Source organism: Schistocerca americana, chromosome 1, assembly GCF_021461395.2.
Source record: "Schistocerca americana isolate TAMUIC-IGC-003095 chromosome 1, iqSchAmer2.1, whole genome shotgun sequence".
Classification (NCBI taxonomy): Eukaryota; Metazoa; Arthropoda; class Insecta; order Orthoptera; family Acrididae; genus Schistocerca; species Schistocerca americana.
Genome location: NC_060119.1, coordinates 238,873,961 through 238,899,408, shown reverse-complemented (window position 1 = coordinate 238,899,408; position 25,448 = coordinate 238,873,961). Strand labels below are relative to the sequence as shown.

Here is a 25,448-nt window from a genome sequence, read left to right as displayed (position 1 = left end):
ACATCCATGTCCGAGGCAGGATTCGAACCTGCGACCGTAGCAGTCGCGCGGTTGCAGACTGAAGCGCCTAGAACCGCTCAGCCCAAGCTGTTTGCAGTTTGACTCTTTATCTCTTTGAATTACTTCACGTGGCCACCATCAGCACTCAATGATCACTCAGTTGCTTTGTGTTTTCCGAGATAATTTATCAGCTGTGTCCTGCATGAGTTTTTTCTTAGATTTGAAGACAAATGATTGACAGGATCGCACTTGGTGGCAAGGAACTTCCACGAAGGCGAAGCGAAAGGCCCGCGTATCGATTCAGTGTTTTCGTCTTCGACAGCCGTCGCTATCATTAAGTTGGGTCGCATATTTACGGCCCCATTGCTGTAAACTGTAGCGGAGCCGATAAATAAGAATTCATTGGAGGCCCTTTTCCTTTATGGAATGGCGTCCAGACACGAATTCTTCGCCTCGCTGTCCTAATGTTATTGAAAATCGACACAAACGCCCAGTGCTGCGAATGTTTACTGACGCGGCTGTATAAAAAAATTACGCTGAATTCGCTCCGCTGGTGGGCGGAGAAATTTAGTTTTGTCTCGGAATTAGGAAATAAGTCCTCGCGGTTATTATGACTACCAGTGAGATAACTGCGGAAACGGCGGCGCTTTTTATTCCATTTGGCATTTATTGCTAGCGAAAACTTCATCGTAGTCGACGATAAATATTTAGTGGAAACAGTGTGCAGAGAAATACTCGCAAAGCGGGCTCGCTTAAGAATTGCGCTGGAAGTCGCCGCTGCACATCATATCTGTGTCAGTTCAGCTGAGCTGTCGTCGGAATTGAGAGTTTACAAGAGAGCAACTCAATGAAAATCTGAAGTTACGTTATTTGACAAAAAATGTTGGCTTCTATTTTATCATTGTATTCGTAACTTTCTCTAATGTTTCTTCTTTCACACAGGAGCTCGGAAAAGGTCATTAAATATGGCCCACGTAAGTATGAAACTAAATCGAGACATCTTCATTCGTTACTTGATAAACTTATCTGATTTTCAACCTCTTATTGTAGCTCCACGTTCCAAAAGGTTTCTAATGGTTTCATTTCTGTTTCTCCCAGAGTCCACTCATAGAGAGCTAGCTGTGCTCCAAATATAGCTTTTCGTGAATATTTCTCTGGTATCAGGACTTACGTTTTTTGAAATTAGAAAATACGTATTATTCTACTTATTTTTCATATAAAATACCTTTGCCTTTTACAGTATTTGCTACCATGTTTAACCTGCACCTTCCTTCCTTAGCTATTCTGTTTCAGAGGTAGCAGAATACATCCACCTGTTCGAGCGTCTCTTCTTCACGACTGACACTGAGCCATCCAGCTTTCTTTATGTTTACGTGGGTCTTATCAGCTAACGCATTTCCATTTCATTAAACAGCCGACACAATTTTGTTTAGAGAAAAGTTTCATGCTGATTTTTTGTCCATCACAAACAATAAACAACAACGTCATAGTCTTTCAACAGTAGGACTGGTGCGAAGTAGTATACCTTCTTCAGGTATGGCGGATTCGAACAAAACAATGGACTTGCCGTCATTTATTCTTTTTTCTCTTTCTTTGTCTTTTTCTTAATTAGTCTTCTGTCTTTTTTTATCTTTCTGAGTCCAACTGACGACAGACTGACCATGGACTTAGGTTCCTTCCACCACTATTTAATGTTTTCAGTATTTGTTTACATAACTGTTAACTTAGCTAACATCCACATTTATCAATCAATCTGTTAAGTCATACTTTATCTTATGTGTTACTGATTCTGTTGAAATGAAAGGTAACTGCAATGTATTAAAAGATACCGCCTTCTGATTCACAGAAGTCGTCACATACGTTTCTTGTCACCCCAAACTTATACCCATATATAATGGAAATTTCAAAGCTTTTGTAAGCTGGTGTACATTTCTGCCCCATTCAGAAGCTACTGTCTACAGACTGGCCATCTCCCTCTGACTACAATCACATAGCCAGTTACTCTATTTCTTATTCTGACTGATCTGCAGTGAGTGAGTGTGTATCGTGTCCCAGACACTAAGGGATGTACCTGAACAAGTATGTGCACTTCTACCAGCCCTGCATTTCAGCACACAGGTGTGTTGTGTTTCAGGCATGCGAAGATGCGTCTGAATGAGATCGCGCGCCGCTGCCAATTCTACTCTTTCAACACGCTGATGTATTGCGTTTCAGGCATGTGAAGATGCATCTGAATGAGACCGCGCACCGGTGCCAATTCTACTCTTTCAGCATGCTGGTGTTTTACGTTTCAGGCATGTGAAGATGCATCTGAATGAGACCGCGCACCGGTGCCAATTCCACTCTTTCAGCATGCTGTTGTGTTGCGTTTCAGGCATGTGAAGATGCGTCTGAATGAGATCGCGCACCGCTGCCAATTCTAATCTTTCAGCACGCTGGTGTGTTGCGTTTCAGGCATGTGAAGATGCACCTGAACGAGCGCGCGCACCGCTGCCAGCACTGCTCGTTCAGCTCGAGGGTGTCTTCCCACCTGCGCAGACATATGCGAGTTCACACTGGGGCCAAGCCCTTTCGCTGCCCTCACTGTACCTTCACCTGCAGCAGCCTCGTGAGTACACTGTAGTTTAGGCTGATTTCATGCCGACCGACATATGGCAGCGACATATAAGGAACCACTTGTTGCCACACACAAAATAATCCATGTCACATCCTGTTCCACACATGCCACAGCAGCTGACAACCATTCAGTACATCCTGTGGCTGCTAGAAAATGGATGGGCTGTGACATATAAGGAGCTACCAACATAAGATATTGTGCATATCCTATGAACAGAACCGGTAACCAGAAAGCAACATTTATATTTCTTTAACGGAAAGTGAAAGGTTATTCGGGTATGTGGATCAATTATTAACTAAAATTTATCAGAATTTCTTGTCATGCTGCTGAGGTGGCTTTCTTGAAGTTACCTGTATTCCTCGCGCACCCTAGTCATTCCCCCTCTCTGTCACTACCTGTTATTGCCATATATCCTGTGAAAATGGCCCGTGAATTGTAGTCTTAAGAATTTTACACAATAACTCCATCTCTTCTGAATAAGCGTGGGAAAATATCATTTTACAAGTGAACGCAACACTGATTTTCGAAAGTGTTCAGCCAACTGGAGATTCCAGAAGAAGACCCCAGCAGAGCCGTCAGAACGTTGACCAGTGAACAATTTTGAAGATGAACATGGCGTGGCCTAACAATCCACAAGACCTTACGTTCAGTGAAAATGGCGACGAAAGATTGCAGCCTAAAAAGAAGAGCAGTTATTTGTGATTTAAATAATGAAAGCTGCTACATTTACTTATTTTTTGCTGCTTAGCACAACGCGTTTCGAGAACTGATTCTCGTTTTCAAGTGCATTTGCTTACATGAATATGTTTCGTGTTGTTTGCAAGCGTGATTTTCTACCTCGCTTGTGTCTTTTATAAATTAAACTGCAGTCGTAAAATCGGACACAATGAATTTTTGAAGGTTTTTAAATGTTGATGTTAGAAATAGTGTTTTTGATTGTTTACTTACAGGTATTGTGTCTCTTCCATAATACAGAATATCACTCACACGCAAGTCATCACTTACTCTTGCTGTTTACAAAACATGTTAGAAAGATTTTGTGATACTATGGCTTCACAAAGAATTTGTACTCAGAGTTGTTACAGTATTTTGGATTACACACACCCCGTGGCAATCAGATGGATGGTTTTCCCCTATTGTGCTTAAGAAAACGCTAAGTATGGAAGGATGTGAACAAATTTATGCATGGACTACGGAGACTAAGATTGTTCTTATCAGCATGAAACTGCACCCAGTCATAAAGCTGTGAGGCAGTGGTTTTGTGAAAAAAAGATATGTAAGACAGTGGTTTGTGGAAAGAAATTCTGAGAAGGATTAGCCATCCAAGAGTCCTGACCTGAATGCGACCACACCTGAATGCCTTTGGGATGAGTTAGAACATCAGTTTCGCTGCAGGACCCAGCTTCCAACATCAGTACCTTCTCTGGTTTCGGTTCTTGAGCAAGAACGCGTTGCCATTCCTTTTCAGACATTCCGACATCTTACTGAAAGTGTCCCTATCTGAGTTCGAGAGATTATAAAGGCAAAGGGTGGACACACCCCATATTAATATCCTTTAATAGGTTTTCGGATACTTTCGATCACATAATGTAGGTCCGCGTGGGAGTTTTCCTACTCCCTGTAGACAATACGTCGCTGATACCTGCATAGAATAGGAGATACGATATTTCCCAAGCTACGACCTTCATGAGCTTGAGTTATTGTTGATAACTTTCATGCATTTTGCGAGTAAGGTGTTAATTTTAGAGGAAGCAGCTCATGGAATATTTGTAATGCGGTATGTTTACGTCGAATTAATTTTATATTTTTCGACGTGCCTTTTGTGAGCTACAGAAAAAAGTGACAGCCCCAGAGATATTGGTTTGCTTAAGAACTGGTATATAACACTTCGATTTCTTTCAGCGTTATGTGTACGTTGTCTGATTTATACATCGAAAAGTCAATCCGTATATGTTACCCAAAGCGAAATACTGACTTTTTCCTCGGTTGTTTACCGAGCATCTCTTATGGCATCATCTTCTATTTTGGAAGATTGGGATTGTGAAGAATACGGGACTCGACGCTTAAGAAACGAGTCTTCTCACATAAATACTACACGACGAATAGCCTACACTCTCAGTAATGTAAACATTTTTTATCTTTTGTCAAGGACCAATAAAAACAGGGAGCTAGTGTCTATGGATTACTGTCTATGCTACTGGTACAACCACCAGACAGCATATTAGCTACCTCTAAAATTGCAACACTCGTTGGATTGGTATGCTGTAGATGGTGAAGAAGGGGCACCAGACAGTCATGTGACTCTCCACTGCTGACGTACGTCATGGGAGTGCAGTGATAAAATGATATAAGGGGCTACCAGAAAGTTCCCGTTTGAGAGCGTTGCTGCAGAGTATATGCAACATAGCACGACTCCGATGCAGTTATATAAGCACCGACATGTAGGCAAGGGATTAGTGTGGCATTCATGGCTTTCTGACGTGCGTGCGGTTAATGCGGAAACGTGAACTGTGGCGACGTTATTACCAGATGCGTCCAACGTGCCGTTATTCTTTCTGTGACGTCCAAAGGAAAGGCACCGGTAGGCAACCATCAGAGAATGAAGAGCGCGTTGGGGCAGCGTATCTGGAGAAAACTACCTCTGTGGAATGGTGCACCAAGTTCCGTGCCGGTCGAGATTCGGGACAAGACGCCGGTCGATGTGGGAGACCAGCCTCATCTCTTACGCAAACTCAATAGGGAGACAGCCTAGTTCCCGCCCTATAGTCCTGATCTCTCCCCGATGTGATTACCACGCCTTCGAGCACTTAAAAAAAGGCTCTGAAGGGTCAAGGATGATGTGCAGAAAGCATGTGTTTTTTTAAACGAGCATCTTCAACCTTTTACGTCGGTGGGATTATTTCTTCACTGCTCACGGCGATTTTTCCTGACTGGTATACCGATTCTGGACTGAACGGCCTTAGAACGAAAACTTTTGTATCGCCCCTTAGATATATGCGCCAGCCAACGCAGCAAGACAGGTCGATGTGGTTAACAGACGAACTGACACAAATGAGCTATTTTGTTTGATCGTGCCCACGACCACATCGTGAGCGGAGTTGCCCAGTTTCCTGGTGTCCCAACGCGGACTTGTCTGGAAGGAATGGTCTACCACTCGCAACCATGTAACACTGCGTAAGGGCAGTGGCCGTAAAAAGACCCTAGCCGACGATGACTGGACACGCCTTGTCAGTGATAATCGATTTCAAATCCGACGGAAATTGTTGCTATCAGTGAATGACGGTCAATATCAACGAGTTTCCGAACAAACATTGTGAAGAGACTACGTGAAAAACACGTCTGGAGTCGAGTACGTCGCTAAAGGCCACTCCTGGCAGCAGCACATAAAGCTGCACGCCTTCAATGGACCAAATAACTCAGAAACAGGTAAACAGCTGATTGTAGACGTGTAGTGTGGTCCAACGAGTCGCGATTTTGCCTCTTTTCAACCGATGCGAGGCGTCAACTGTACTGACAGCCCAATGAGACGAAGGGTTTGGTGGATTCAGTTCAGGCCAGATATAGTTCTCGGATTTTTTGGCGTGTTTTTCGTACCGTGACTTGAGCCAGATCATTCAGGTTGGTTCAAATGGCTCTGAGCACTATGCGACTTAACTTCTGAGGTTCAAATGGTTCAAATGGCTCTGAGCACTATGGGACTGAACACTTAGGTCATCAGTCCCCTAGAACTTAGAACTACTGAAACCTAACTAACCTAAGGACATCACACACATCCATGCCCGAAGCAGGATTCGAACCTGCGACCGTAGCAGTCCCGCGGTTCCGGACTGCAGCGCCTAGAACTGCACGGCCACCGTGGCCGGCCCAACTTCTGAGGTCATCAGTCTCCTAGAACTTAGAACTAATTAAACCTAACTAACCTAAGAACATCACACACATCCATGCCCGAGGCAGGATTCGAACCCGCGACCGTAGCGGTCGCTCGGCTCTAGACTGCAGCGCCTATAACCGCACGGCCACTCCAGCCAGATCATTCAGGTTGCGACCATACTCAGGAAGTGTATTTCGACGTTCTCGGTAACCAGATGCTGCCATTTTATATACATCTTCATGACGAGTGTCCACCTCCGTAGCTGAGTGGTCAACACGGCGCACTGCCATTTGGACGACCCAGTTTCGATTCCCAGTATTCCCAGTAACATTTGGGGCTGGTAGTGCTGCTCTCAGCCTCGTGAGGCCAACCGAGGAACCACTCGAACGTTTATTAGCGATTTCAAGGTCAAGAAACCCGACAACGACCGGGAGAGCTGTGTGCTGACGACATGCCTCTTCATGCGTCCAGTGTTGCCATTTGCAGAGGATGACACGGCGGTCGGTCGGGCTTGATTGGTCCGTCTAGGGTCAGAATGCCAAACTTTAAGTTTTTCATGATGACTGGGATAACACCCTGGCGCCCTGTCGCTCCTCCACTGGCGTGTTAAACTCCCAATCTCAATCCTATAGAATGCCTGGGACTACTTGGAACATTGAATGAAACGAGGTTATTAACATCCCCACAATTTGATAGCTCTGCAGGATCTTCTCATCAGTGAGTGACTTCCTTTGGTATGGCATGCCTGAAGAAAGTCATGGATTCTCTTCTTCGCTAAACTGAGAACTGAGAGCATTATTAAGGCTAGAGGCAGTGCTACAGAGCGTCAGCGTGTGCCATTACTGCTGGTTTCCTTCACACTGCTGCAAGTCTCCCAGTATGCGAGGTTATTTGTCCCTGTTATGAGGCAGCTGGTGAGGCTGGAGCAGTAAAAACAAAAGACTTTCATTACATACGTTTATTACACTAAGAATACAGTATATTCAACTATAATAAGTAAACATGCAGAACCATCGTATAAATAATCTGAATCGTAAAATGCAAGTCGATACACAGTCAAGCCTGTCTATGTGTCCATGGATGCCACCGTAGTTCTGAGAAACTTCATACTTAGAATAAGTGATGTTTCACCTGAGGCATGTCCGACACATCTCAAGGCATCTGAAGATGGCAATATAACGTTGCTGGAACTAGTAATCAGGTCTGCAATCTGGACAATAAGGCCGGCCGAGGTGGCCGAGCGGTTCTAGGCACTACAATCTGGAACCGCGCGACCGCTACGGTCGCAGGATCGAATCCTGCCTCGGGCATGGATGTGTGTGATCTCCTTAGGTTAGTTAGGTTCAAGTAGTTCTAAGTTCTAGGGGACTTATGACCTCAGAAGTTAAGTCCCATAGTGCTCAGACCCATTTGGACGATAAACCTTCTATTTTGGAAGACTTTTTACATGTCTGGACGCTGACATATTCCATAAATTCTGCCAGTGGATGCACTTAACGGGATCTGTCCTGTTATTAGTTACTTTTACAGTTTATTGCTCCGTTTCTCACAGTTCACCACCCCCACCCCGCCACACACTCGTAATGGCTACAGGAATCTCACATGGACCAGGAGAAGCCTATTTTAAATAGTAAGATATTGAGTAACCTATTAGTTTCCTCCATGAGGCGATTCACTCATTAGGACTACTCGATTTCTAATCTGGTATGGAATTTATGCTCTGTTTTGTTCTTCAAAATGCCAACCAAAGCGTCTTTCAGGTGAACGTGCTATTCACAGATGAAGTTTTTTTTTACGAATAATGGTTATTTTAACAGTTCAAATGGACACATGTGGAATTACGGGAAATCACGTGTATAGCTATTAGATCTCTTCAACAAAGTTTCCTCTGACCGTCTGGCATGAAATGGATGCTAATTATCTCAAGGAACTGTACATCCACCATGACACGTACCTGGAACAGCTTATCATGTTTCCGCATAACATATTTACGGAACTGCCAAGCACAACACTGCTTTCTGAGCCCAGAAACCTCCCGTCCCCAGAATGATGAGACCCCAAAATACTGCAGGGTTACGCAGTAGCACGGTATTACCAAATAATTTCTGAAGGTATTTGTTTGGAGTGTATGCAGCCTTGTAGAGAAGTGAAACATGGATGACAAACGTGTGAGACATGTAGAGAATGGAAGCTTTTGATGTGTTGTACTACTGGACAGTACTGAATACCACATAGGTATAACAGATAGCTAAGGAAGATTTGATGACTCGAATCGTGGAGAAAAGAAATTTACGTGTTTGTGTGTGTGTGTGTGTGTGTGTGTGTGTGTGTGTGTGTGTGTGTATGTATGTGGAGGGATGGAGGCAGTTTAAAACTGCAGAGGAAGACTAAGGCTTGACTGCAATAAGCAGCTTCAAATGGACGTGGGTTGTTGTAGAGAAGAGATTTGCACAGGATAGACTAGCGTAGAGAGCTGCATCAAACCAGTCTGAAGACCAAAACAACAACAACAATGAAGCCGTTGTACTGTGCAGGTTGTTGTCTGCTCTACTGGTATGTGTTCACTCTTAGGTACAGTTCGTGCAGGTTAATCGCTTCTATGAGACGTTTGTGCGTACGTTTTAACTGTGCACTGAGATATCACAGTTCACTTAACGAAGTGCCTTCACTTGATCACTGTTCCTGTCATCAGCGTGTCGTTCGTTTGGTTTCCTGGACATGTCGGCATATCGGGCTGCTGCTGCCAGGGCTGCAAACTGTTGAACTTTTAGCACGTCGTTGTTACATGTAGGAACATCCCATCACTCTGGTACAAACACTCGTCGTCTCTGTATGGGACAAAGCTCATGGAGATTAAACCCTCCCTATGGCTTGGACAGCTTCTTATCGTCTGTCTGGTCGCGACGAAATAATCTTAACTACACTACGTATAAGACACTGTGTTTCCAGCTATCACCGCCTGTTAAGTGGAGACCCTGCACCAGTTTCCTCTCTCTGTAATGGAACACTGACGCTGTGTTTTAACCCTTTGAGTGTCAATAATACGAAAAAATATATAATTTTAAAGTTTTCACAAAATTAAAATTTTTATCATAGTAAGCAACAAGTACAAGCAGAAATTGAAAAAAAAAACAATTTGTTGTTTTAAGAAGATGGTTTCACTTTGAAACCACTAAGTTATATAGTTTTCGTCCACCTGTCATTTCATGTGATACATCTAACAGCACTTTTCCTAAACACAGTCCCATATGTCGAAACTTCTGTGACTTCATAATGAGTAAAACAAATTATAGTCCTAAATAAAAGGCAAAAATGGGCCTAAAATTTAATAAATCTGCATCAAAATTACATAATTCTCCAGTGGTTTCATTTCGAAACCATTCATAAAGGCAGTAGTACAAACTAGATTGATGTTACAATTACTTTAGATTCACTTACTTTCACTGTCAATGATCACCATTAAAAAACTACATGTCACAATTTCCTCCAATCACGTAGCATAACCTCCGTGCTGACTGTTGTTCTGAATGCTATATGTGACTGCCACTACCCGATCACGATATTATTGCCCTTCGCCTCCCGTGGCCTTTCTCGGAAACACGCAGTGACGTTACAGTAAACAAGTACAATGGTGACTAAGGAAAACCCATCATATTGTGAATGATTTCAAGATAGCTGTACATATACCATCAAGTGGTCCAGCGTGTGCTCGTGCAATACCGCAATAAAAACTTACGATAAGCCGATTGAACTGCTCTCGCTTCCAGGTGCAATAATGTTGTGATCGACTAATACAGTGCACTACATTCGTAGAAGTATTTTAATGTACCACTAGACGTCTCGACCTTGCAATAGCATAAGTGGTTTCATGCACAAGCAGTGATACTTTAAAAAAATAATAAAATGGCGATTTGAGGCAGGAACTAGTATTGCTCAAAGAGTTAACCCGTGTCAGTTTTTTAACTTCTCGTCCGAGTTATCTGAGGTTTTAGCAAATACACAACATACATGCTGTAGAATGCGTTCTACTCTGTAGTCGCCGTAGCAACATGGTGAAGCAGACTTAAATGGTTCAAATGGCTCTGAGCACTATGGGACTTAACGTCTAAGGTCATCAGTCCCCTAGAACTTAGAACTACTTAAACCTAACTAACCTAAGGACATCACACACATCCATGCCCGAGGCAGGATTCGAACCTGCGACCGTAGCGGTCGCGCGGTTCCAGACTGTAGCGCCTAGAACCGCTCGGCCACCCCAGCCGGCGAAGCAGACAAAAAAAAAAAAAGGGGGGACCGATGAGCGTAGCAGTCTGTAATCCCAGAAACCAACCAACCTTGAAAAAAGATTTGTTTGATTGTTGGTTTTTACCATTACTCATTTTAGTTTTACTCACCTTTGCCTGCCTATTATTCGTTATACTTTTACCTACCAATCAATATCTTTTAGGTCCTAATAGTCTGCTAACTTCTAGAACCTCTAAGTGCTTTCCCTAGAAGACAGTCTATTTTAATTCGTGATTTGGATGCATAAGAACTCAGCTGTTTTGTTCACCAAAGCCCCAACAAACAAACAATAAAAAATATTCGAGATGGTAATACTTTCAACTGCTCTTCCGAGTACTTTGTCTCACATCCCAGGTTCTATCAGCACGTGACGTCGTCGTCATAGCTAGAGCTCCTATATAACAGGCTGAATCGTCCACCATGTTTTCTCCAACTCTGAGGATTCGGCAACGTTTACCTTATGGGTGGTTAACCTTTTTACGCAACTCTTTGCAATATTTCTTATAAAATATTTTATATTGCATGTGTGAAGTGTGCCGAACAGCAATTAGAGGTATTTATAATGCTCCTCTCATATAACAGAAAATTGAAATTAAATATTACGCGGTAATTTGTAAATTCTAAATGTAGTGGGTTAAGAAATCGCTACAAACGTCTTCAAATATGGGTGCTATGCGTTAACAACATGTGTCAATTTATTAGTTTTTGCCTGTATATAGACCCTTGTAAAAGTGTTTATTTTTTAGTCATAGGTAGGTACTTAAAGAAATTCGAAATTATATTGTACAGAGGGGGGTGAAGTATAGTTTCTTGATACAGTGAAACGAATTTTTATTAATAGCTTCGTCTATCATTGAACAAGTATTCATTCTGTGTACTTCATGACAGGCTTGTTGTAGTAAAAACATTATTCTTTGAAGGTTATGTTACTTGTCCAGGTTCCCTCACAATGTGACTCGTATGTAAACATACACTGAAGCGCCAAAGAAGCTGGTATAGGCATCCGTATTCAAGTAGAGAGGTATGTAAACAGGCAGAATAAGACGCTGCGGTCGGAAGGCCCATATAAGACAACAAGTGTCTGGCTTAGTTGTTAGATCGGTTACTGCTGCTACAATGGCAGGTTATCAAGATGTAAGTGAGTCTGAACGTGATGTTATAGTCGCCGCACGAGCGATGGGACACAGCACCTCCGATGTAGCGATGAAGTGGGGATTTTCCCGTACGATCATTTCACGAGTGTATCGTAAATGTCAGGAATCCGGTAAAATATCAAATTTCCGACATCGCTGCGGCCGGAAAAACATCCTGCAAGAAAGGGACGGACTGAAGGTAATCGTTCAAAGTGACAGAAGTGCAACCCTCCCGCAAATTTGCTGCAGATTTCAATGCTGGGCCATCAACAAGTGTCAGCGTGCAAACAATTCAACGAAAGAACATCAATATGTGCTTTCGGAGCCGAAGGCCCTCTCGTGTACCCTTGATGACTGCACGATACGAAGCTTTACGCCACGCCGCCACGCCTGGGCCCTTCAACACTGACATTGGATTGTTGATGACTGGAAACATGTTGCCTGGAGTCTCATTTCAAATTGTATCGAGCGGATGGACGTGTACGGGTATGGACACACCTCACGAATCCATGGACCCTGCATGTTAGCTGGTGGAGGCTCTGTAATGGTGTGGGGCGTATGTAGGTGGTGTGGTATGGGACCCCTGATACATCTGGATACGACTCTGACAGGTGACACGTACGTAAGCATCCTGTCTGATCACATGCATGCATTCATGTCCATTGTGCATTCTGACGAGCTTGGGCAATTCCAACAGGACAGTGCGATACCCCACACGTCCAGAACTGCTACAGAGCGGCTCCAGGAGCACTCTTATGAGTGTAAACACTTGCGATGGCCACCAGACTCCCTAGACACGAACATTATTGATCTGCGATGCAACGTGAGAAATCTCCACCCCCTCGTACTCTTCCGAATTTATGGACAGCCCTGCAGGATTCATGGTGTCAATTCCATCCAGCACTTCTTCAGACAGTAGTCGAGTTCATGCCACGTCGTGTTGCGGCATTTCAGCTTGCTCGGGAGGGGGGAGGGGTCTACATCCTACGTGATATTAGGCAGGAGTACCAGTTTCTCTGGCTCTTCAGTATATATAACTGTCCTATATTTTGGGGAAAACACGGCTCAGGTTATAGGAGTCCCAGTCATAGCTGGCTGCATCCGCGACCTACGTAGCGAGGAATGCGCGCGAGCCGACAAGTTGAGATAGGCAGGCGGCTGAGGCACCACCTTGCGATGCAGCGGGCGGCGGAGGTCTGTAGGGCCGGTAGCCGGCAGCGACTGGACGGGACGATACGGCGGACAGGTTACACTCATTAGGCGGCCTGACGAACCCAGCCGAGAAATACAGCCGCGGGCCGTTTATTAATTGCGCGCCGTGCGGCCGCGCTCTCTAATTGGCCACCAAAGACGCGGCGGCTGCCGCTGTCGGGTCGCCTCTCCTCGCCTCGCCTCGCTGCTCCCCCCGTCAGCAAATCAGCGCCCGGCCGCCTTCCGCCGACTGCCTGCCTCCGCCGTCTCCCGTGACGGCGGGCGCCGCATTACTGCGCTATTTCCATACTGCTGGCGCCGACCGGCGGAAAGAGAGCGCAACTACACGACGCTGCAAATTACACGTAATTGCAAACTGACTTGCAGGGAAGTGTAGAGTACAGAACCATTGGCAAGTTGAATGCACTCGTAAGAATATAACGAAACTAACTGACGTTCGACATCTGTACCCAACAACGAAACAAATGAAACTTTCTGGCAGATTAAAACTGTGTGCCGGACCGAGACTCGAACTCGGTACCTTTGCCTTGCGCGGGCAAGTGCTCTACCAACTGAGCTACCCAAGCACGACTCACGCCGCGTCCTCACAGCTTTAATTCCGCCAGTTCCTCGTCTCCTACCTTCCACACTTCACAGAAGCTCTCCTGCGAACCTTGCAGAACTAGCACTCCTGGAAGAAAGGATATTGCGGAGACATGGTTTAGGTCACGAGTTCGAGTCTCGGTCCGGCACACAATTTTAATCTGCCATAAAGTTTCATATCAGCACACACTCCGCTGTAGAGTAAAAATTTCATTCTAGAAACAACCCGCAGGCTGTGGCTAAGCCATGTCTCCGCAATATCCTTTCTTCCAGGAGTGCTAGTTCTGCAAGGTTCGCAGGAGAGCTTCTGTGAAGTTTGGAAGGTAGGAGACGAGGTACTCGCGGAATTAAAGCTGTGAGGACGGGGCGTGAGTCGTGCTTGGGTAGCTCAGTTGGTAGAGCACTTGCCCGCGCAAGGCAAAGGTCCCGAGTTCGAGTCTCGGTCCGGCACACAGTTTTAATCTGCCAGAAAGTTTCATATCAGCGCACACTCCGCTGTAGAGTGAAATTTCATTCTACAAACGAAACAAATGCCAGGAGTGCACGCAGTAGTCCACACACTGTCTCGATGGCCTGCTCCCTGAAAAGCAAGGAAAATGTGTAAGGAAAAGCTCTCATTTCTGTGGAAGCAGGCGCATCTCCCCAAAAAAAAATTTCCTCCCAAGAGACATCAGGCCTGTTGACAGATAGCGGGTGCGCTGGAGTGCCTATGTGATCCCACAATGGTGGTGCCGATTTGGCGGGAACGGGACAACTGGGAGTGAGGGTGTCGCATTCCTACTTGTTTTTTCCGTTGGAGAGACCGCTCGGACACGTGCGAGCCAGTCTCCCACATGCCAACCCCAGAGGAAAGAGAGAGTTCCAAACGGAATTTCTTAATCGCGGGAAACTAATCTGGTAGGAAACTCCAGTGTTCCTACATACTAAGCCGGCCGCGGTGGTCGAGCGTTTCTAGGTGCTTCAGTCCGGAACTGCGCGACTGCAGGTTCGAATCCTACCTCGGGCATGGATGTGTGTCATGTCCTTAGGTTAGTTAGGTTTAAGTAGTTCTAAGTTCTAGGGGACTGATTACCTCAGATGTTAAGTCCCATAGTGCTCAGAGCCTACATATTAAAGTTTCATGCTCAGTGATCGCCCTAACTTAATAGCTAACAATACAGAATCCAGAATATAGATGAATAAGGAAATTAAATTAATATTGAGTATAGTATAGGGCAGCGACGGCCAAGAATTCGGCACACAATCCAGGCTCTGTCTCGCGTGCCGCAGCTCTCCGCCTGGCTGCATATTTCCCCCACCACCACGCCACGCTGCCTGAGTGTGAGGAGAGTCAACAAGGGGAAACTTGGGAACACATTGCATTTAAATGGCAGTGCTGTCGCACTGCGTGCATCCTGATTTCAGATTTCATATTTCCTAACAACAAATAGTACTGAAAGAAATTTTCAGCTTGATTCAATTATTTTTGGCCCGCAGAAGACAGAAATTTTATCTACAGGGTGGCGCACGAAATGTGTTACCATTTTGTTTTTGAATATAAACTTTATTGTCAATATAATCTGAAAGGAACATATACTACAATGAAGAGCCGTCCATGGAGATTTGTTCTAACCCAGCACATGCTCAATATGTTCACCATTTCGTTCCCTAACTTCCTTCAAACGAACACTGAAGTTAGTGATTACCCTACGGCACATGTCTTCCGTAATTTCACGGCCAGGTTGAAGAATAAGTCTTCTGAGCTCCATTAAATCAAGTGGACGTTTCGGGAAAATTTTTTCCTTTAGGTACCCCCAAAGAAAAAAGTCACATGGCTTGAGGTCTGGACTATTGGGGGTGGGAGGGGAGCAATTTTGTCCGTCATTGAAGCGACCTTGATACCTGAATGAAATGATCCGCATGTCGAAATGCTCGTGCAAAAACTGCAACACAGTGTTTGCAGTATGTGGTCTTGCTCCATCTTGCATGAACCACTGCGTGTTGAAGGGCAAGGTAGTAGCATGAAGCTGTGGAATGAAGCTCTTGCGAAACATGCTCTAATAACGCTCGCTGTTCACAGTTTCTTCAAAGAAAAAGGGTCCACTAAGTCCGTGACTGGAAATTGCTGCCCACGCTGTAATCCTCGGAGCATAATGTTGTCGTCCATGAAGCACTTGTGGGTTTTCAGTGGCCCAAAAGCGTACATTTTGTTTGTTAACCACACCGTCTAAATGAAAATGCGCCTCGTCTGGAAACCAAACGTTGTTAGTTTCTTCCCTATCCTCCGCCCGCTGAGCAAACAGTAGTCTCTGTGGCTTGTGTTATTCAGTGAGCTTCTGTGCACAGGTCATCTTGTATGGGTACATATGGAGGTCACTTTTAAGAATGCGTTGAACGGAGCGTCTGGATATTCCCAGTTGCACTGCTGCCTTTCTACACGATTTCCCTGGACTTCTCTGTACAGTAACTCGTACCACTTCAATATTCTCCGGCGAACAAATAGGCTTAGTCCCAGGTCGCTTCGCTTCCAATACTGTTCCTTCCTGTACAAATTTATCGTACAACCTGTGGATGGTCTTCTTGTAAGGGACCCATCATGTGTTAAACTGTTGTCGAAAACGCCTCTGAGTCACAACAAGGCTTTTCGTTTCATGAAAAAGGAACACAATATCCGATCGTTGCTATGCCGTCAGTCTTCCATTGCCAGCCATTGCTGCTTACTAGTCTCCTAGCGGCAGTATCGTGAATTACACGTTTTTCGTAACTCATTTGTTTTTCCAAGCTCTGCTGGTCCTGCTGCAGAGATCCCAGCGGGATATCTAATGTGCGTCGTAAATTGTGAAAGAAACAATTGGTAGCACATTTCGTGCGCCACCCTGTATGTATGAAGATGGTATCTGTTCTTTCGGACATGTCCATCTCTATTGACCGGCCATTTGACCATCTTCTTCTTTGCGGATGCACAAACAGTGCCCGAACTCTTAGGGGAATCGGCAAAAAGCCGCGGGTAATGAGTACAATGGGCAGGGGCACTATGAGTATAGTGCGGTACAATAAATTTGGGAATTTGGGTGTCACGGGAGGCGTGCCAGAAATAAGTCCTTGCAGTCGCACTATCCTCTGTATCGCTCAGGTGGATGGAGCGTCTGCCATGTAAGCAGGAGATCGCGGGTTCGAGTCCCGGTCGGGGCACACATTTTCAACTGTCCCCGTTGACGTACGTCAACGCCTGTACGCAGCTAGGGGTATTCATTTCATTGTAAGAAATTTTATCTGTTACAAACTATTGGCATACGGATAAATGCAGACAATTTCACAGATTTTCGTATTCCGGCTGCCATATAATCGTGACATATGTAGTTCCATGTTCAGAAAGAGCCTTCCAGACACAAACGTTGATCGAAATATTTTATCACGTTTGCAACCTTATTAAGGTGACCAGAAAACTCCTCGATAGTAAAACAACGTAGTCCTCCCACACAGATTTAGCGTAAAGGAACTTGTCTTTTAAACAGGAATTACACTACAGATCAGTTAGTTCCACTACACATGGGCAGGAGCACTTTCAACTGAAAAAACATATATTCTCGAAAACAGAAAACATATACATTAAGAAACTTCCTGGCAGATTAAAACTGTGTGCCCGACCGAGACTCGAACTCGGGACCTTTGCCTTTCGCGGGCAAGTGCTCTACCAACTGAGCTACCGAAGCACGACTCACGCCCGGTACTCACAGCTTTAGGTTAGGTTAGTGTTGTTTTAACGTCCCGTCGACAACGAGGTCATTAGAGACGGAGCGCAAGCTCGGGTTAGGGAAGGATGGGGAAGGAAATCGGCCGTGCCCTTTCAAAGGAACCATCCCGGCATTTGCCTGAAACGATTTAGGGAAATCACGGAAAACCTAAATCAGGATGGCTGGAGACGCGATTGAACCGTCGTCCTCCCGAATGCGAGTCCACTGTGCTAACCACTGCGCCACCTCGCTCGGTCTCACAGCTTTACTTCTGCCAGTAGCTCAGTTGGTAGAGCACTTGCCCGCGAAAGGCAAAGGTCCCGAGTTCGAGTCTCGGTCGGGCACACAGTTTTAATCTGCCAGGAAGTTTCATATCAGCGCACACTCCGCTGCAGAGTGAAAATCTCATTCTGGAAACATATACATTAGTTTGGTGCATAAGTTCATAGCGTTTTTGTTTTGCATGTTTTGGTATTCCAGTTGCTGTGGGATGAGCTGCCGATTAACATTTTTTATTTGTAAGTCAATGTTGCTATTTGAGTTTACATTTTGTCATTTTCTCATTTGGAGATAGTGAGTGGAGCTGTGGACGCTAGAAAAATGAAATGAGCGTATGGCATCGTTGGCCGGGGAGTTCGGCAGACAAGTGCAAGTCTTACTTCAGTCGACGCCACATTGGGTGACCTTCGCGCCGGTGATGAGGATGAAATGATGATGAGGACAACTCAACACCCAGTCCCCGAGCGGGGAAAATCTCCAACCCGACCGGGAATCGAACGCGGGCCCGCTTACATGGGAGGCGAGCACATTACCACCCAGCTAAGCAGGCGGACAGGACGCTAGAAAAAGGAGGGCTGTTCCATTTGAGTTTGGTGTAGGGGTGACAGCAGTGGTGGCTGCCAGAAATATTTGCGCCATATATGGAGATAATGCCACTGCACAGAGCACGATAAGAAAATGGTTTTCTCGTTTTAAGGAGGGCTGTTTCGACATTAGTGATTCTCTGCATTCAGGAAGAAGTTCGGGGTTTGATGAAGATCGTTTCAACGCATTAATCCCCAGTGATCCACGTCGGTGTGCTCGAGAACTATCAAATGTGATGAACTTGATCATTCCACCTACATGCGACGTTGCATGCAGTGGGGTAAGTTCAAAAATCGACTGTATCGGTACTGCATGCTCTTAAGCCAAAATCACAAATATCAGCAGGTGACGTATGTGCATCTCTGCTTGCTCATCTTCAATTGGCTCATGAACAACGCCAACCTGTATCGTTACTGGTGACGAGAAATGGTGTATTTATGCTAACATAAGCAAAAGAAAAGAATGGCTCAGCCAAAACAAAGCCGCAACTCCCTGTACAAAGACCTGTGCACACCCACAAAATAGTGTTACGCATCTGGTGGAACAGCGACAGTGTGGTGTACTCCGAACTGCTTCCTCGAGGTGTAACCATCTCTACTGACACTGTCAGCAACTGAGACGTCTTGCAGACGCAATCCAAGGCTGCGTAAAGTGATGTTACTCCACTATAACGCCCTCCCGCATTCAGTTAGACGGACAAAAAGCACTCTACAGGAGTTGGGCTTGGAAGTCGTTCGGCACCCACCTTATTCACCTGATCTTGCGCTTTCAAATGTTCACCTTTTCCTTCAAGGAACTTCTTTACAAGATGAAAATGCGCTCTGAGTTCTTCACCTCAAAACTACGTGATCTCTACAGTCGTTGGCAGAGTGTTGTAAGTAGTGAAGGAGGATATACAGGCTTATTCTAAATGATGGACCCATTTTCAAAACTTCGTATTCATTCGAGCACAAATCTAAAATGAACAAGCTTTATACCAATGAAAAGAAGAAGTTTCAAAGTTTTTTTCATAATGTTTGACATCAATTTAATAAATTTAATAATTTGTAATAATTTCTAATTAATTAGTTTTTAATACTTATTTAATAATTGTAAATGTGATAAATGTTATAAATATTCAATGTGGCCACCGTTGGCTGCACGTCAGACATCAACGCGGCACCAAACTCGTCCCACACACGCGCAAGCGTACCTTCTGGTACTGTAGCAGTGATCCGGTTTTGCAGATCATTCAGAGTGGGTGGTAGGGTCGGGACGTAAACAGCTTCCTTCACATAACTCCATAAAAAATAGTCGCAGGGTGTGAGATCAGGATATCTCCGTGGCCAGAAGTGCAGAGCCAGGTCCTCGTGCCCCCTGCGACCGATCCAGCGCTGAGGAAGGGTCATTTAAAAAGCCTCGTACATCACGATGGCAATAGGGCGGAGCTCCATCCTGTTGGAAAATAAAGTCCTGGTAGTCCTCCATAACTTGAGGGGACAGCCATTGTTCCAACATGTCCAGGTACGTGATTCCCGTTACATTTCTTTCCACAAAGAAACAAGGTTCATAAACATTTGTACTGGATGTGGCACAGAACACGTTGATCTTTGGTGAGTCTCTTTCGTGTTGCAATGGTCGATGTGGATTTTCCAAACCCGATATGCGAACATTGTGTTTGTTGAATTTTCCACTAAGGTGGAACGTCGCTTCATCGCTAAAAATTATACGCTGCAGAAATGCGTCATCCCCCATCTTTGCTAGCACATAACCACAAAATGCGAGACGCTTCTCTTTGTCCTTGAACTTGAAAACCTGCACCAGTTGTAATCAGTAGGGCTTGTACAGCAAATGCCGTCTCAGAACTTCCCATACAGTTGGTTAGGGTATTATAGGTTCTCGCCTGGGTCTATTGGTAGACTTACTGGGATTGCGCACAAAACTCTTTTGAATCCATCGGACATCATCCTCTGAAACGCGCGGTCAGCCTGTGCTTTTTCCTGTGCACACACTCCCAGTCTGTTTAAATTGTTTAAACCAACAGCTAATGCTTTTGCAAGTTGGTGGTTGAATACCGAATATGGCACGAAATGCCTGCTGCACTACGATTTCGCGAACACAAGAACGCAGAAAACCTTACGCTCCACAGTCGCCATCTCACTCACAACTGACGGCACTATTGCCGGGCGAACTCTATCGGCCGCATCTGAAACCATCACCGCCCGCCCGCCGCCACCAGCGAAAAACTTTGAAACTTCCTCTTTTCATTGGTATAAAGCTTGTTCGATTTGGATTTGTGCCTGAATACATACGAATTTTTGAAAATGGGTCCATCATTTAGAATAACCCTATATTACTGATAACTAAAGTCTCTGTTTAACTTATGGAAAAACGCTACGAACTTACGCACTTGTCAGAATTTGTCTCTTTCACAATGCGGTTTTCTTTTTAGATGCATCCCCATCAAATCAGAAATAAGTTGTTTGTCAACTTGCAATGTCTTACAGTGGGCAGTGGGTAGTCAAATCCACTTAAAATGCGAGGGATGCATGCCATGCTGGATGTTCTAGTTTTTACGATTGCTCATTTTTCGTTCATAAATTCAACAATAACACGTTCTAAGTAGAAAACTTATTCCAAAAATGCCCCTTAACTCAACCATCGTAGTTCAGAATATTCTACAAAGACTCCATATCCTTGTCCAGTTACATCGAAAACTGTTGCAACTGAGAGCGGAAGTATGCGTTCCACTTCAGAAACTTTACCATTCATCCCACTAGTTTCTTCACGTCCTGTATGCTTATAAATTTAGCACAAAATGCTTCTTGATGTAAAGAACAATAAACCCCTTCTGTCGATCGTTGTAATTTTTTAAACTTTCATTGTCGATTACGGCTTTTTTGCATTGATATAGACATCGCTCTCTTTCTGACGATTTTAGGTAATTACAGGCCAGACATGTACATAGGTAAATTGAGAAGTACAAAGTTCCAACGGAAGGGAGATCCATGTGTAAGTAGGCTGTTTATGTTTTCTTATTGGCAACGTTACGTAGCACTCTGTATGAAAATCACTGGCTGTGCTGTGTGCAGTCTGTGGCTAGTTTGCATTGTTGTCTGCCATTGTAGTGTTGGGCAGCTGGATGTGAACAGCGCGTAGCGTTGCGCAGTTGGAGGTGAGCCGCCAGCAGTGGTGGATGTGGGGGAGAGAGATGGCGGAGTTTTGAAATTTGTAAGACTGGATGTCATGAACTGCTATATACACTCCTGGAAATGGAAAAAAGAACACATTGACACCGGTGTGTCAGACCCACCATACTTGCTCCGGACACTGCGAGAGGGCTGTACAAGCAATGATCACACGCACGGCACAGCGGACACACCAGGAACCGCGGTGTTGGCCGTCGAATGGCGCTAGCTGCGCAGCATTTGTGCACCGCCGCCGTCAGTGTCAGCCAGTTTGCCGTGGCATACGGAGCTCCATCGCAGTCTTTAACACTGGTAGCATGCCGCGACAGCGTGGACGTGAACCGTATGTGCAGTTGACGGACTTTGAGCGAGGGCGTATAGTGGGCATGCGGGAGGCCGGGTGGACGTACCGCCGAATTGCTCAACACGTGGGGCGTGAGGTCTCCACAGTACATCGATGTTGTCGCCAGTGGTCGGCGGAAGGTGCACGTGCCCGTCGACCTGGGACCGGACCGCAGCGACGCACGGATGCACGCCAAGACCGTAGGATCCTACGCAGTGCCGTAGGGGACCGCACCGCCACTTCCGAGCAAATTAGGGACACTGTTGCTCCTGGGGTATCGGCGAGGACCATTCGCAACCGTCTCCATGAAGCTGGGCTACGGTCCCGCACACCGTTAGGCCGTCTTCCGCTCACGCCCCAACATCGTGCAGCCCACCTCCAGTGGTGTCGCGACAGGCGTGAATGGAGGGACGAATGGAGACGTGTCGTCTTCAGCGATGAGAGTCGCTTCTGCCTTGGTGCCAATGATGGTCGTATGCGTGTTTGGCGCCGTGCAGGTGAGCGCCACAATCAGGACTGCATACGACCGAGGCACACAGGGCCAACACCCGGCATCATGGTGTGGGGAGCGATCTCCTACACTGGCCGTACACCACTGGTGATCGTCGAGGGGACACTGAATAGTGCACGGTACATCCAAACCGTCATCGAACCCATCGTTCTACCATTCCTAGACCGGCAAGGGAACTTGCTGTTCCAACAGGACAATGCACGTCCGCATGTATCCCGTGCCACCCAACGTGCTCTAGAAGGTGTAAGTCAACTACCCTGGCCAGCAAGATCTCCGGATCTGTCCCCCATTGAGTATGTTTGGGACTGGATGAAGCGTCGTCTCACGCGGTCTGCACGTCCAGCACGAACGCTGGTCCAACTGAGGCGCCAGGTGGAAATGGCATGGCAAGCCGTTCCACAGGACTACATCCAGCATCTCTACGATCGTCTCCATGGGAGAATAGCAGCCTGCATTGCTGCGAAAGGTGGATATACACTGTACTAGTGCCGACATTGTGCATGCTCTGTTGCCTGTGTCTATGTGCCTGTGGTTCTGTCACTGTGATCATGTGATGTATCTGACCCCAGGAATGTGTCAATAAAGTTTCCCCTTCCTGGGATAATGAATTCACGGTGTTCTTATTTCAATTTCCAGGAGTGTATATTATGACTATTAAGGTACAGGGTGTTTCAAAAATGACCGGTATATTTGAAACGGCAATAAAAACTGAACGAGCAGCGATAGAAATACACCGTTTGTTGCAATATGCTTGGGACAACAGTACATTTTCAGGCAGACAAACTTTCGAAATTACAGTAGTTACAATTTTCAACAACAGATGGCGCTGCGGTCTGGGAAACTCTGTAGTACGATATTTTCCACATATCCACCATGCGTAGCAATAGTATGGCGTAGTCTCTGAATGAAATTACCCGAAACCTTTGACAACGTGTCTGGCGGAATGGCTTCACATGCAGATGAGATGTACTGCTTCAGCTGTTCAATTGTTTCTGGATTCTGGCGGTACACCTGGTCTTTCAAGTGTCCCCACAGAAAGAAGTCACAGGGGTTCATGTCTGGCGAATAGGGAGGCCAATCCACGCCGCCTCCTGTATGTTTCGGATAGCCCAAAGCAATCACACGATCATCGAAATATTCATTCAGGAAATTAAAGACGTCGGCCGTGCGATGTGGCCAGGCACCATCTTGCATAAACCACGAGGTGTTCGCAGCGTCGTCTAAGGCAGTTTGTACCGCCACAAATTCACGAAGAATGTCCAGATAGCGTGATGCAGTAATCGTTTCGGATCTGAAAAATGGGCCAATGATTCCTTTGGAAGAAATGGCGGCCCAGACCAGTACTTTTTGAGGATGCAGGGACGATGGGACTGCAACATGGGGCTTTTCAGTTCCCCATATGCGCCAGTTCTGTTTATTGACGAAGCTGTCCGGGTAAAAATAAGCTTCGTCAGAAAACCAAATGCTGCCCACATGCATATCGCCGTCATCAATCCTGTGCACTATATCGTTAGCGAATGTCTCTCGTGCAGCAATGGTAGCGGCGCTGAGGGGTTGCCACGTTTGAATTTTATATGGATAGAGGTGTAAACTCCGGCGCATGAGACGATACGTGGACGTTGGTGTCATTTGGACCGCAGCTGCAACACGGCGAATGGAAACCCGAGGCTGCTGTTGGATCACCCGCTGCACTAGCTGCGCGTTGCCCTCTGTGGTTGCCGTACGCGGTCGCCCTACCTTTCCAGCATGTTCATCCGTCACGTTCCCAGTCCGTTGAAATTTTTCAAACAGATCCTTTATTGTATCGCTTTTTGGTCCTTTGGTTACATTAAACCTCCGTTGAAAACTTCGTCTTGTTGCAACAACACTGTGTTCTAGGCGGTGGAATTCCAACACCAGAAAAATCCTCTGTTCTAAGGAAGAAACCATGTTGTCTACAGCACACTTTCACGTTGTGAACAGCACACGCTTACAGCAGAAAGACGACGTACAGAATGGCGCACCCACAGACTGCGTTGTCTTCTATATCTTTCACATTACTTGCAGCGCCATCTGTTGTTGAAAATTGTAACTACTGTAATTTCGAAAGTTTGTCCGCCTGAAAATGTACTGTTGTCCCAAGCATATTGCAACAAACGGTGTATTTCTATCGCTGCTAGTTTAGTTTTTATTGCCGTTTCAAATATACCGGTCATTTTTGAAACACCCTGTAAATACATTGTTTGTTCTCTATTAAAGTCTTTCATTTGCTATCTATGCCTATCAGTAGTTAGTGCCTTCCGTAGTTTGAATCTTTTATTTAGCTGGCAGTAGCGGCGCTCGCTGTATTGCAGTAGTTCGAGTAACCAAGATTTTTGTGAGGTAAGCGATTTGTGAAACGCATAGGTTAATGTTAGTCAGTGCCATTTTTTTGTAGGGAATTTTGAAAGTCAGATTGCGTTGTGCTAAAAATATTGTGTGTCAGTTTAAGCACAGTCTTGTACAATTGTTCAAAGGGGACGTTTCCATGGGGTAAGTACATTGACTTCTGCAGAACTTAGCTTTCGGAGGACGATAACTACGACACTTCCACAGAGATTATGTTGCAACAAGATGCACAGTGTAGCGCTACAGTACACGTATTTGAGTGATTAATTTTATACTTAAAACATTTATTTTTAAAGATTTTTGAATTACAAAGAAAGTTTTCCGTGATACATTTCATTCCATTGCTCTAATCTGTAACACCTGATGGTATAATTACATTAATCCTCAGGGGGGTACACGCTTACTTTGTGTACCATGTGTTTGGCAAGCACAAGGAGCCCTAGCTAATATCGTATTTGCTTATACAACATTACACATCGGTACCATATTTCTGTAACACACAAATTACACAGCTATCTGATCATTTAACTGAGAGATAAACATTTTTTTTACTACATCAGTGACACATGTTTACGCAATTACACAGTTGGATAACTTCGCACTTATGAAATTGTATTTTGTCTGTACATTGTGAAATGTTCATATATTTTCGGAACCATTGTGATACTATGAGAGCTTTGAATGATGTATTTGGTATGGGATCATGATTTTTAAAGTATGTTGGAGGTAGATGACACTGTTGAAATGAGCAGAGGTTTTTTATTTAGGTTCTGACATTATTGCA

General features: G+C 45.2%; 1 protein-coding gene and 1 non-coding gene across 2 annotated transcripts in view; both read left to right on the top strand.

Moving 5' to 3' along the window:
• LOC124622516 (zinc finger protein 236) overlaps positions 1-25,448 on the top strand; it is an 846,219-nt gene that overhangs the window by 662,656 nt on the left and 158,115 nt on the right. Inside the window, exon 12 of the mRNA XM_047148276.1 lies at positions 2,455-2,608. Within this exon, the coding sequence (XP_047004232.1) occupies positions 2,455-2,608 (154 nt within the window). The remainder of the gene's footprint in view (positions 1-2,454; positions 2,609-25,448) is intronic.
• Positions 14,076-14,150, top strand: Trnaa-cgc. The gene has a single exon. It is a non-coding gene; the product is annotated as a tRNA-Ala (tRNA).